General features: G+C 43.9%; 1 protein-coding gene across 6 annotated transcripts in view; it reads right to left on the reverse strand.

Moving 5' to 3' along the window:
* Positions 1-986: 986 nt before the first annotated feature.
* The window catches only part of usp19 (ubiquitin specific peptidase 19), a 217,995-nt gene continuing 206,798 nt past the window's right edge, over positions 987-12,183 (reverse strand). For 2 of the 6 annotated variants that reach the window (XM_059943868.1, XM_059943869.1), the window contains exon 28: positions 5,873-6,567. In XM_059943868.1, coding sequence (XP_059799851.1) covers positions 6,334-6,567 — 234 coding nt within the window. In that variant the 3' untranslated portion in view covers positions 5,873-6,333. Of the gene's footprint in view, positions 4,529-5,870; positions 6,568-12,183 lie in introns of those variants that run through there. The other 4 variants (XM_059943872.1, XM_059943873.1, XM_059943870.1 and 1 more) reach the window with 4 other exon arrangements.

Consider the following 12,183-nt stretch of genomic DNA (forward strand, 5'->3'; position numbering starts at 1 on the left):
GTGAGTCAGACATCAGTAGTGGATAAAGGACTGGAAGCTAGAAGTCAATATGGCTTTGTGTAAGGTAACCAATCTTTTTGAGGTTGAAGGCAAGGCACTGGATGCTGTCTATATGGACTTTAGCCAGGCTTTTGACAAGTTTCTGCATGGTAAGTTGGTCAAGAAGGTTCAGCCACTCAGCATTTAGGAGGAGATGGTAAATTGGATTAGACATTCTTCTTGTGGAAGAAGCCCGAGTGGTTGTAGATGGTTGCCTCTGACTGGAGACCTGTGACTAGTGGAGTGCCACAGAGAGGGTCCTTTGTTGTTAGTCATCTGTATGAGCAAATTTGTGGATGACAGGTGAGACAGGGGGCATAGTGAGGAAGATGTTCAAAGCTTTCAATGGGGTCTGGACCAGCTGAAATATGGGCTGAGAAAATGGCAGATGGAATTTAATGCACCTTGGAAGGACAATCTAGGGTTGGAAATGCATGCAAAGCAGTGTTTTCTCCACTGAGGTTGAGTGAGACTAGAAGGAGAGCTCATGGGCTAAGCTTGAAAGGTGCAACATTTAGGGGGGCCTTCAGAGGGCGATGAGAGTGTGGAATGAGATGCCAGTGGAAGTGGTGGATGTGGGTTTGATTGTAAGGTTAATGGAAAACATTGACTGGGTACCTGGATGAGAGGGGCATAGCAGGCAGGTCAATGGAATTGGGCAGATTAAGTTTGGCACACTAGATTAGCTGTAAGGCATGTTTCTGTGCTGCAGAGCACTATGACTCTAAATCACTGCAATTTATCCATGTCACATCTGCTCCAAATTTCAGCCAGATCGTTGCCAGAACTAGAGCTCCGAAGGTAGATCATTAATAATCAGGGTCAATTGTCAAGCGGAGAATTCAGATTTGAGTCTGTGCCCCCAGATGGGGAAAGTATTTTAAAATAACTCTTAGTAAAGTGCAGCATAAAATCAAAAATGAGCACAGCAATCCATAAGACAAAAGCAGAACTATCATGTGTTTAATCAAAATGAGATCAAACTGAAGTAAACAATTCTTCTTGACAAATTTTGATCAAGTTGTGGCTGCAGAGAGAGAGAGAGAGAGAGCGAGAGAGAGAGAGAGAGATAGAGGGCAACTATAAATCAGTAAACATCATTGGGGAACTGCCTGATAACGTGAGGGAGATACAGGAATAGTATTTAAAACAGAAAAAGATGGTGTGCACGTGGGAAGGGGAGGAATGTGTGTAGGAGGGGGGAAAATGTGGCTGGAAAGTGAGCATGAAAGGAGGAAAGAGCAAGGAAGGGGAAGGAAATTGAAATGTTGGGACAATAGCAGGAGTGAAGAGGAAAAGATTGAGAAAAGTGAAGTTATGCACACGTTCTACTATTTAAAAAAGCTGCCGATCTGTGAATAGGAACTGAAACAGAATAATTTCTTCTGTTAGACATTTCAGAATCTCAAGTGCACTTCAGGAAATCGGAGGCAGTGTCCAAGGGCTCTGTACCTAATGGCATTCCTAGCCTGCAGCCCCAACTTTTGGAGGCAAAGAGTCCTCAGCCACCGGAAATAAAGCTTGTGCCTGTTAACCGCCGATATAACATTAAAGTCAACGCAATTAAGGCCACTCGCATAAAAATAGAAATACAATTTTGCTTACTTTCCTATTCCCAACATGTCTTGTGGCTTTCTGACATGAGACCATAAGACATTGGTTCTGAATTTGTCTATCTGGCCCATTGAGTCTGCTCCGCCATTCCATAATGCTGATTTATTATCCCTCTCAACTAATCAAGAACCTATTAATCTCCACTTCAAATATACCCACTGACTTGGCGTCCATAGGTGTGTGGCAGTGAATTCCAGACTCATCACACTGTGGCTAAAGAAATTCCCCCTGAACCCTGTTCTGAAGGGATGTCCTTGTATTCTGAGACTGTGCCCTCGAGTCTTAGACTTCCCCCAAAACAGGAAATAATCATGTCCCAAATCTTCCCTGCTGGTTGTTCAGGAAGGCACTTACTCACCAGATGAGATGAGCAGGATTGGAGAAGAAAGGTGCAATCACTGTCCTATCATGTCTCCACAATCCCCATGCGCGGAACTTCATACTGGATATCAAGAACCCAATCTCCCCCCTCATGTACTTAAAGACAAGGTCTAAATCCTGAAAATGTCTTCACCAAATGGGCTGAAGAGCTCTGGAAAGAAGGTGAATCACAATGAGGGATTGGTAATAAGAGGCAGTGGCACATGAGGAGTGCTGGGGTGAGGTTTTATTCATTATATACTGGTCAACCAGCTTCCTTGAGGTTGTTATAGCCAGGGGAGATAGTGGGAATAAGCTCCCACTACCTATTAAATGCTCCCAATAATGTGTGCCTCAAGTAGCCACTGACAACCAAATCCAGCTACCTGCCTTCATGTGTCACTTAGCTACCAAGCCCAGCAGAACCATTTCTACTGACAGGAGAAGGGGCAAAGGCAGATTACTGGCATCTTAAAACCAGTTGATTTGAGAAGATGGGGCTCATCAGCCATGGTTGGCAGCTCATCTAGAAGGAAAACTGATCTCAAACCTCCACTGCCTTGTGGCTAAACCCCACTCATGGGGAAGGCTTCAGGAGTAAACAGAGAAAAAAAATCCAGAGTTGGAGTCCCTAAGGCTGAGTTCAAAGCTGATGAGCAATGCCTGCATTAGCTGTGTGGAAGGGGGAGCCTGCTATAAGGGCCTAACTGGTCGCACATATAGGCCTGTACAGCTCTTACCCTGAATCGCTAAACACATAGATCCACTGGGAGAAGATTCAGAATAAACCATGGTTAACAGGGGATTACATGCAGCTACTGAAATAATGAGACACGAGCCAAGCCCACTGGAGTTTGTTTTTTAGTATATTATAGCAAATACATTTTGAGAATAAAATAGGAAACCAATTCAATAAGGGAAAAGTGTCTTTGGAAATTTATATTGGAAAGGGAAGGTAGAGAGTCAGCTTGTGGATTTAACAACAGCTTCAGAAACTCAATGGTTGCTGCTCCTTGGTAATGGAAGTTGGTACAAAAGGAAATGTGGCTTCTCCCGGTGATTGTCAGCCTTGCCCACTGGCTGCAAAAGCAGCCTCACCTTGAGCACATCTTTCAGCCGAAGTAGGAGTAGACAGAAGATTGGGCACTGTGTTGATTCCTGCGTTAGTCACCATATTGTGGGGCCGCTTTCCCTCAGGTAATACTTAACTTGAAGCAATTGAGAGTTAGTTGGATAAAATGACAAGGCAGAAATCCCTAAAATGCTGGTTATTATAGTTGCACTGTATTTTTTGGGCAACTGAATTGCAAGGAAACCCTGAATGATCCAATTTAAGCTGTAATTACTATTCAGCAGGCTGCACAACAGTTGCTGTGTTGTTTCGTAGAGCCCAGTGTGTTGAGAGGACATCCAGCTTTCTTTCCAATTGCATGAATGACAGATCACCAATATCACAAAAGGAAAATGCGATCATGCCCTCACACACAAATACCCACACACCCACACGCATGCGCACATTTCTATACCACTGACAGATGTCAAAAAACATGGGTAACTTAGAGACGAGCTTCAGCACTCAAGGACACCAATTTTCCCGAGAGGTTTAGAGGGGGTGGGGAAAAGCATTGAGAATAACCTTCATGCAAAGATATCACCAATTATAAGAGCACACAGAGGTCAAGAAATCACTCCATTCTCCTCTCAGCCAGCAGATAGTCTGATTAACACCAATGCCTTTTACTACAGAAGTACAATTCCTCTGGGCTCGTTTCATGTTATGTTGAGCCATGAATCCAATGCACACCCCGAAGAGCACCACAGTACCTCTGCTGGCTCTGCTCTCCAATGCTTACCATCTTCACTTGCAAGCATACAAACAAAAACAATCTTCCTTTTGCTTTTCCTTCCTTCAAAGATTCAGAAAACATTATACAAATCAAAAGGACCCCTTTTTATATATATATATATATAAAGCAGCGTGAAGAGAGGTTTTAAACAATAGCTGAAACAATAATCATAAACAGGTGACCCCGGATGTTATTGCCAGAACAAAGAGCACATCAGTGCTGATGATCCATTCGTGTGCACATTGGTAACAGAATCATTATTCAAACACACTTATTTAAAAACCCACTTCAGCAGTGTTCTCACCCAGAACAGCATCAAAACACCAAAACAAATTGTCCCCAACCATCTCGTTCCTAGTGGCTACAGTTCAGGCCCCAGACACAGGCATGGGGAAGGTACACGGAGTTGAGGTTGAGGGAGGAAAAAGGGAAATAAATTAGTTTTATGAATTGAGGGATTGTATTTTTTTTGTCCAAAGTGCCAGGTCTCTTGCTGCGACATGCAGTTTTATACACAGTCCCCATGATCAGTCTACTTCCTCCACGTTTCCATAGGCCGGGGTGCAGTGCTCGGCTGGATGTGTGAACAAGTCAGACACCGTGTCTGCAGTCAGCTGGGGAGAGTCTTCGGGGTCCAGACCTGCCCCCCGCACTGCCTGACTAGAAGCCTGCAAATATATTAATCCCAAGATTTAGGACAAAAAGAGTGTACAGAAATGCTGTGCAACTCAAAGTTGGCTGAAAAAGTGCAATAAAAATTTATTACAAGGTTTTTGCATTCAACTGCACAATATATTTTAAGGAACATATTTAAAACTCAAATCGATAGAATCAAGTATCGATGACTTAAATGCCCTGAGTAAAAGTATTTAAAATTATAAATCAGGTTTAAACTCCCCGGCTTTACACACTTTAAACATATCAACATTACAATTTTTAAAATATGTTAAAATATACATTTGGTGGGGAGAGGCATCATAGTAACATCTAATTTTATACAATCCAGTGACAACCAACACCACCCTCCCGCCACAAAGACAGACAGACAAACACCCCCACACACACACACAGAGCATTAAGCAACCTTTACATGCAACATTTGAGATACAAGATACAATGTTAGGGGCATTTTTAAAAAAGCAACAGAGCATGAATGATCAGCAGTTTATAATACTAATCAAATGTTAGGTTTTCAACGCAAGATATAAACATCCTGCAAAGACACAGTTAACATATTTTATTTCTTGCTTGGCTGTCTCATTCTGCACAGCTCTGAATTTATTAATGATTTCTGACATTTAGGCTCCAAGTTCAGCTCTTTGATGTTGCAGTGCTCAACCGGCCTTTGGTGGAATGAGATAGTTGCACCTGAGCCCCAGCGAGCAGATATTCGACAGTTGCCTAAGGTAGATTCACCTGTACTTGCCCCTCCATCCAAAAACTGAGTGTGGGAGGCAGATGGGCTCTGCCCCTGTGTGAGAGGGGCGGGAAGACGGAGCCTGGCTGCACGGGGGTGGGGTAGGGCTCCGGCAGTGCGGGTGTGGGGGAGGGGGACTACTTCGGCTGCGCGGGTGTGGGGGGGAAGGGGAGGTGCACGGCTACGCGGGTGTTGGGGACGGCTCCGGCAGTGCGGGTGTGGGGGAGGGGGACTACTTCGGCTGCGCGGGTGTGGGGGGGAAGGGGAGGTGCATGGCTACGCGGGTGTTGGGGACGGCTCCGGCAGTGCGGGTGTGGGGGGGAAGGGGAGGAGGCCAGCTGTGTGGGGGAGGGGGAGGCGCCCGGCTGCGCAGGTGTGGGGGGGGAAGGGGAGGTGCACGGCTACGCGGGTGTTGGGGACGGCTCCGGCAGTGCGGGTGTGGGGGGAGGGGAGGCGCCCGGCTGCGCAGGTGTGGGGGAGGGGGAGAGCTCTGGCAATATTGCCGGTGGGGGGGGGGGGGGTGTGGGCTGCATGGTTGCCTGTGCTCTGCTCTCTCGGTAGCACAAAGAAAATAGTTCTCCGTTCAGCATTCAGTGTATTTCACGGGACAAAAAAAAAATCTCACATTGCTTTCAGAGGTTTATTAACCAGATATCCTTAAATTCTAAACTATAATTTAAAAAACAGTATTAAGATTAATCAGTAGGCAGAGGTCCAAGGCTACCAGTATTCAAGTTTTATTTGTTTAACTTTAAGAACCACAATGTAAGTTTTGGTGAGTGAAGATGTCATCACTAACTCTCACCGTCCAACACTGGCTCGCAGATGGTAAGCGGACTCTTCAGAGCACTGTTCTATTAAAAAATCAATAATCTGTGGGGAAACAAGGCAGCTGTGTGCTGTACAACTGGGAGTACACAAATAACTGGGACCCCATGTATGTACCGTGCAAATCACAACAGTGAAAATGGGGAGGATACAAGAGACACAGAGGGGGCTGGTGTTGTGGAAGTGTGTACAATTGCTGTCTCCCCCTACTACTGCGATACACAGGTGCTAGATGAGCAGAGGGTACAGGACATTTACAAAGAGAGCTAGCATGGCAGCAAAAGTGCTGAGGACAAAATATCGGATGTAATCCTGGTCTGAGTAGTCTGAGAGCCAGGTTCCTGAGAGCTCCTCGTGGATCCGAGACTGCAGTGGCCTAAGACCCTGATTATGCCTGCCTGGTGTGCGTGGTGCCTCTTCCCCAGTATCTTCTGCCTCCAGCTCCTGCCATATTAGAGAAGCCTGCGATTTGTGGAAACTCCTGTCAGCCTCTCAATAAAACAGTTGTAATACAGGCCTTCACTAACTCACTGTCCAAAGCAACACAACTACTTAGACACAGTAAGCCAGGAATGTGCAAGAGGTTCTGTGACAATCATGAACAAAACAACCAGTTCAATACTTCCACGTTAAGGTAAAATGGATATGACAAATCTACTGACATCTGTGTGTACAAGGTGATGCCCTGTGCACGTCAGTGTCAGTATGAGCTAGTGGGTACGCTTGCAGTGTTATCACAGACTTCGCACTTTGCCTCACACAATTAACAATTGTGTCAAATGAAGGAAAAGAGATATTGAAAACATTTCTTTTATGAAAAAAAAACAAAGCCCAATACACTGGAGAAGACTCAAGGTTTCAGGTCAGTATGGGTATTCATTCAGATGCAAAAAGGTAGACTCAATCCACCATTACACTGCACCTCACAGAAACTTCACAAGGAACGGATTGCGGTGATGACCTGCATTTCCGTCCCAAATACTGTTGATTGAATGCTTCATTGTTGGACCTAATCAGTGAGAAGGATCAAAGATTCATAAGCCAGTCGTTTTACAAACTTATTTAAAGTGACTGTAATTATGTGGGACACACTTTTCATGAATATTGCTGCAGAACATATTGTACATTCCAAGATGCCACTGATAAACCAGGTTAAAATATTCAGCCTGACTTAGGGTCAGGCTCATTTGAGAGTAAGCTTGGTAACACTCAAACTGGCTTTAACAGCTCTGTTGGCCAGTCGTGCAAGGTTACAGCTTAAGTTGAATTTAACACTTGAACCTGCCACCCAGCAGAGTTTAAAGCAGCACTACTCTCAGGTTAGCCTGCCTTAAGTTATTGGACTGCATGAAATCAAGATAAAATACAACTGTGTAAACATCAAAGGTCTAATTTAATGTTAACTAGAACGTTAAATATACGTAACATCGCTGCAATAAAATTAACACGAACTATGTAAATATATGCATTCAGCTGTGTTTAAAACTTTTTTTGAAAGATATTCTAGTTACCTTATAATTGAATGGTAGCTCTGGTGGATTTGTTACTACACCATATCTAGATGTTAATGGTGTGCTGGCTAGAACTGTGGAGAAGTTGTGTCCCACACATGATCACTACAGTTCTCTGTGTGTGTGTGTGTGTGTGTGTGTGTGTGTGTGTGTGTGTGTGTGTGTGTGTGTGTGTGTGTGTGTGTGTGTGTGTGTGTGTGTGTGTGTGTGTGTGTGTGTGTGTGTGTGTGTGTGTGTGTGTGTGTGAAGGGAACAGGGGTTCACTATGATGCTGCTTTGTTGTATAACTACCTAATGTTAGGGAAAGGTTCTGAGCCAGAGAAATGCTAGAATGTCTCCAGTCTTTTCTGTGGAGACAGGGAAAAGGAGCAAAAAATAACAAGACCACAGAAAACCATATAGAAAAAGGCAAAGTTTCCTCTGGCTGAATGACACAAGGGGACTACAGAAAAGTCTCATGTAATAATAGTGTTTCCTTAATCCATAAGGAAATGTCCCCATTTTAAACAAGGCAGTTCAAATTTGGAGCAATACAATGTCAGTCCAAGCAAGCTTTCTTATACAAACACAGCCTACAAGGTTAGGATTAAATTCTTGTACTTCTTAACAAGGACATTTCCCTGGTGTCCCCAATATTGTAAGTAGCATAGTAACTTTAAAATCAATTAGAATTATTCAGCTTGAAGGAGATAGTCACACAGGGAATATGTGCAAAGTTTACTTGGACAGAGCTAACAAATTTATGGTGAGATGGTGATTTCGGCCAGGGGCAGAAACAAGGAAGACTAACGTACTATGAGGGCTATTGTTCAGGTGTAGGTGCATGGCAGAACAATAGTTTATCATGGACTACTAGATGGACTGAAGGCAGTTCTCTCTGACTTGTTGCTGGAACACTTAATAATTTGAATATCCTTCTCGCCTGTTGGGCTTGCAGTCAGTTGCAGTGTTTTCAATTTTCACTGCCGTTTCCTTTTGCCTCTACAACACTGTGCCCAAGGCCAATCCCCAGTAATCTCACCTCTCACAAGGATATCCCCAGATGTTGGGAAGGATAGAGTATGAGCAGCAAGAGCAGACAGATAGAGCAGGGCTACAGGGAGGCAGGCAAAGCAGATCTGCTGAAGGCAATGAACAGTAGGAGGCCTTCAGGGACTGTGGCTAAATTAAGAAAGGTCACCTTGGAGCACTTAATCTTACCAAGACTGTAAAGGTGGAGGCCTCCAGCAGACTGTTACACAAAACTATTTTTAGCATGTTTTGTATTTGAAGGAACAGTTGCAGATAATCTTAGAATTTAGAAACTTTAGTAAACTGCTGAGCACTGACGAATGAAGAATGCTGCAACTTCCTCAGACTTTACTTCTGTGACTAAGGACAGAATCATTTCAGAACATCTCCCTAATTCACTGAGAAGCAGCAATGGCATGGGCCATTTCCAGCAAGTGGCTACCATGTTAGTCAGCTTGGTCTAACAGTGCAGTACATCAACCTCGAAACCCATGGTCATTGACGGCAGTGTCTGAAATGCCTTTCCCACCAATTTCCCCGTCCGGTCAAGATTAATAGCAACAATGTGCTGGAGGATCTCAGTGGGTAATGTAGGGCAACACAGTAGTGCAACACTATTACAGTGACCTGGGTTCTGCCACTGTCTGTAAGGAGTTTGCATGTTCTCCCTGTGACCAAGTAGGTTTCCTCCGGGTCCTCTGGTTTCCTCCCACTTCCAAAGTCCTGTTGGTTAGGGTTAATTATTTGTGGACATGTTATGTTGCTGCCAGAAGCATGGCGACACTTTCAGGTTGTTCCTAGCACATCCTCAGACTGTGTTGGTTGTTAACATAAACAATGCATTTTACTGTACAGAGCCCTTACCAGCTCGGTGCAAGAGTTATCCAGCCAGTCACCCCCAGAGACTCAATCAAGGTCCCTACAACTGAATTAGCTGGATTTTTAAAGAAGTGTTTGGTGTGCTGACCGTCATTAATCAGGGGATTGAGTTCGAGAGCCATGAGGTAATGTTGCATCTTTACAAAACTTTGGTTAGACCCCAAACCAAAAGTTTACATGCAAGGCCACTCAGGTTTTGAAAATATTTCCTTTTTTTGTTGCAATTACTTAAGGACAAGGTCACTTTGGGAATATTATCTGTGGATGTTCAAAGTAACAGAAGTTATTCATGAAAGTGAAATAATTCTTGGTTCAGTGGTGTTTATGATACATTTGTTCAACTCTCAATCTTGTTGCAATTTCTGATCGGCAACACATGAGGAATTTAACTTTTAATCAGTTCTACTAAACAAAACTGGTTCATAACACAAAAATACAACTGCAGATGCTGTGGATCAAAGAATATGTACACAACCCTGGAAGAACTCAGTAGGTCAGGCAGCATCCGTGAGAAAAGAGTAGCCAACGTTTCAGGCCAAGACCCTTCATCAGGAATGGGGGGGGGGGGGGAAGAAGAGAGGGCCGAAGCCCAGTAATAGAGATAGGGGAGGGGGTAGGGCCTAGAGGTGCCAGGTGGAAAACCAATCAGAGGAAAGATAAAAGGGGAGGGGATAAGCAAGAAAAAACTGTAGAGATAAAGAAGCAGAAAGTTGAAAGGGGAGAGAGGCAGCGAGGGACCTAGGATAGGGGAAGGGGAGGGAGAGGGAATTACCTGAAATTGGAGAAAGAATAATCTAGTTTATATACATTTCCATCAGCATGACTAACACAGAAAGATTAGATTAGCTTTATTTATCACATGTACATCAAAACATACAGTGAAATGCGTCATTTGCATCAACGACCAACAAGGATATGCTGGGTGTAGTCGCAAGTGTTGCCATGCTTCCAGTGCCAATGTAATATGTCTACAACTTACTAACCCTAATCTGCACACTTTTGGAATGTGGGATAAAACCAGAGCACCCAGAGGAAACCCACATGGTCACAAGGAGAATGTTCATATTACTTGCAGTAAGTGACAAGAACTGAAACCCAATTGGTGACTGCTGGTGCTCTATTAGCATTATGCCAATGGCTACATTACTGTGGCACCCATAAAAAATACACGTATGTGTGAACATGAGACACAAAGCAGTGGCGGAGTGGGGGTGGGGAGATGGGGCACGGGGGGGGGGAGAGAGAGGAGCGGAGGAAAGAAGAGGAGCAGGGGAGGGGAAGGGGGGGGGGGAGATAGAATGAATTTATATACATGTGACTACCTGCATGGAGTGCCAACATCATAATCCTTTTCAACTTGCTCAATATTATAATAGTGAAAATGTACTTCAAAGTGAAAACACGATAAATGATCTGCTGCCACATCAGAAATGATTTGAAGCACAATACCAAGTACAGTGAAATCTACAATGTGGCTAAATTAGGTGTGAGTGAGAAACCCTTGGCCAAACTAGATACAAGTTCTGTGGGCAGGTAAAGAGAGTAGGGGGGAACAACCAGGAACTAGCTGCAGTTGTGGCCAAGTTTATGGATGATATAAAGATAGGTAGAGAGGAAGGCAGTGGAGAAGAAGAAGGGATCTGCAGAAGTTAGATAGATTGTGAGAATAGGCAAAGAAATAGATGATGGAATAGTGTAGGGAAATGTATGGTTATGCACTTTGGTAGAAAAAATAAACCCGTGGACCATTTCCTAAACTGGGAGAAAATACAGAAATCTGAGGTGCAAAGGGACTCAGGAGTCCTCGTGCAGGATTCCCTGAAGGTTAATTTGCAGGTAAAGTCGGTGGTGAGAAAAGTAAATAAAATGCTAGTGATGCTGAGCACTGACACCTGAGGAACACCACTAGTCACTGTCAGTCAACTGGAAAAGGCCCCCTTTATTCCCACTCTGTCTCCATGCAGTCAGTCAATCTTCAGTCTCTGCTGTTATTTTTCTTTGAATACCATGGGCTTGTTAACATATCTTGTTAAGCAGCCTCATGTGCAGCAGCTTGTCAAAAACCTTCTTAAAATTAAGTAAATAACATCCACCAACTCACCTTTGTCTATCCTGTTATTTTCTCAAATAATTCCAACAAATTTGTCAGGGAAGATTTCCCCTAAGAAAACCATGTTGACTTTGGCTGATTTTATCATGTGCTTCCAAATACCCCAAAATCCCATCCTTAATAATGGACTCCAACATCTTCCCAACCACTGGGCAGACTAACTGCCCTATAATTTCCTTGCTTCTGTCACCCTTCCTTCCGAAAGAGTAGAGTGAAATTTGTAATTTTCCAGCTCTCTGGAACCATTCCAGAATCTAGTGTTTATTGAAAGACCATTACTAATACCCGCATAATCTCTTCAGGCACCTCTTTCAGAACCCTGGGTCTAGTTCATATAGTCCAGGTAATTTGAGGAAACAACAAACAGAGACAAAGGAAAGCCCATGAATGTGGTCTACTTGGATTTTCAGAAGGCTTTTGACAAGGTGCCACACACGAGGCTGCTTAACAAGAGCCCATGGTATTACTGGAAAGATACTAACATGGAGAGAAGATTGGCTGACTGGCAGGAGGCAAAGAGTGGGAATAAAGGGGATAATTTTCCCACTGCCATAACAGTGACAGAGT

The sequence above is a fragment of the Hypanus sabinus genome, chromosome 19, assembly GCF_030144855.1.
Source record: "Hypanus sabinus isolate sHypSab1 chromosome 19, sHypSab1.hap1, whole genome shotgun sequence".
Classification (NCBI taxonomy): Eukaryota; Metazoa; Chordata; class Chondrichthyes; order Myliobatiformes; family Dasyatidae; genus Hypanus; species Hypanus sabinus.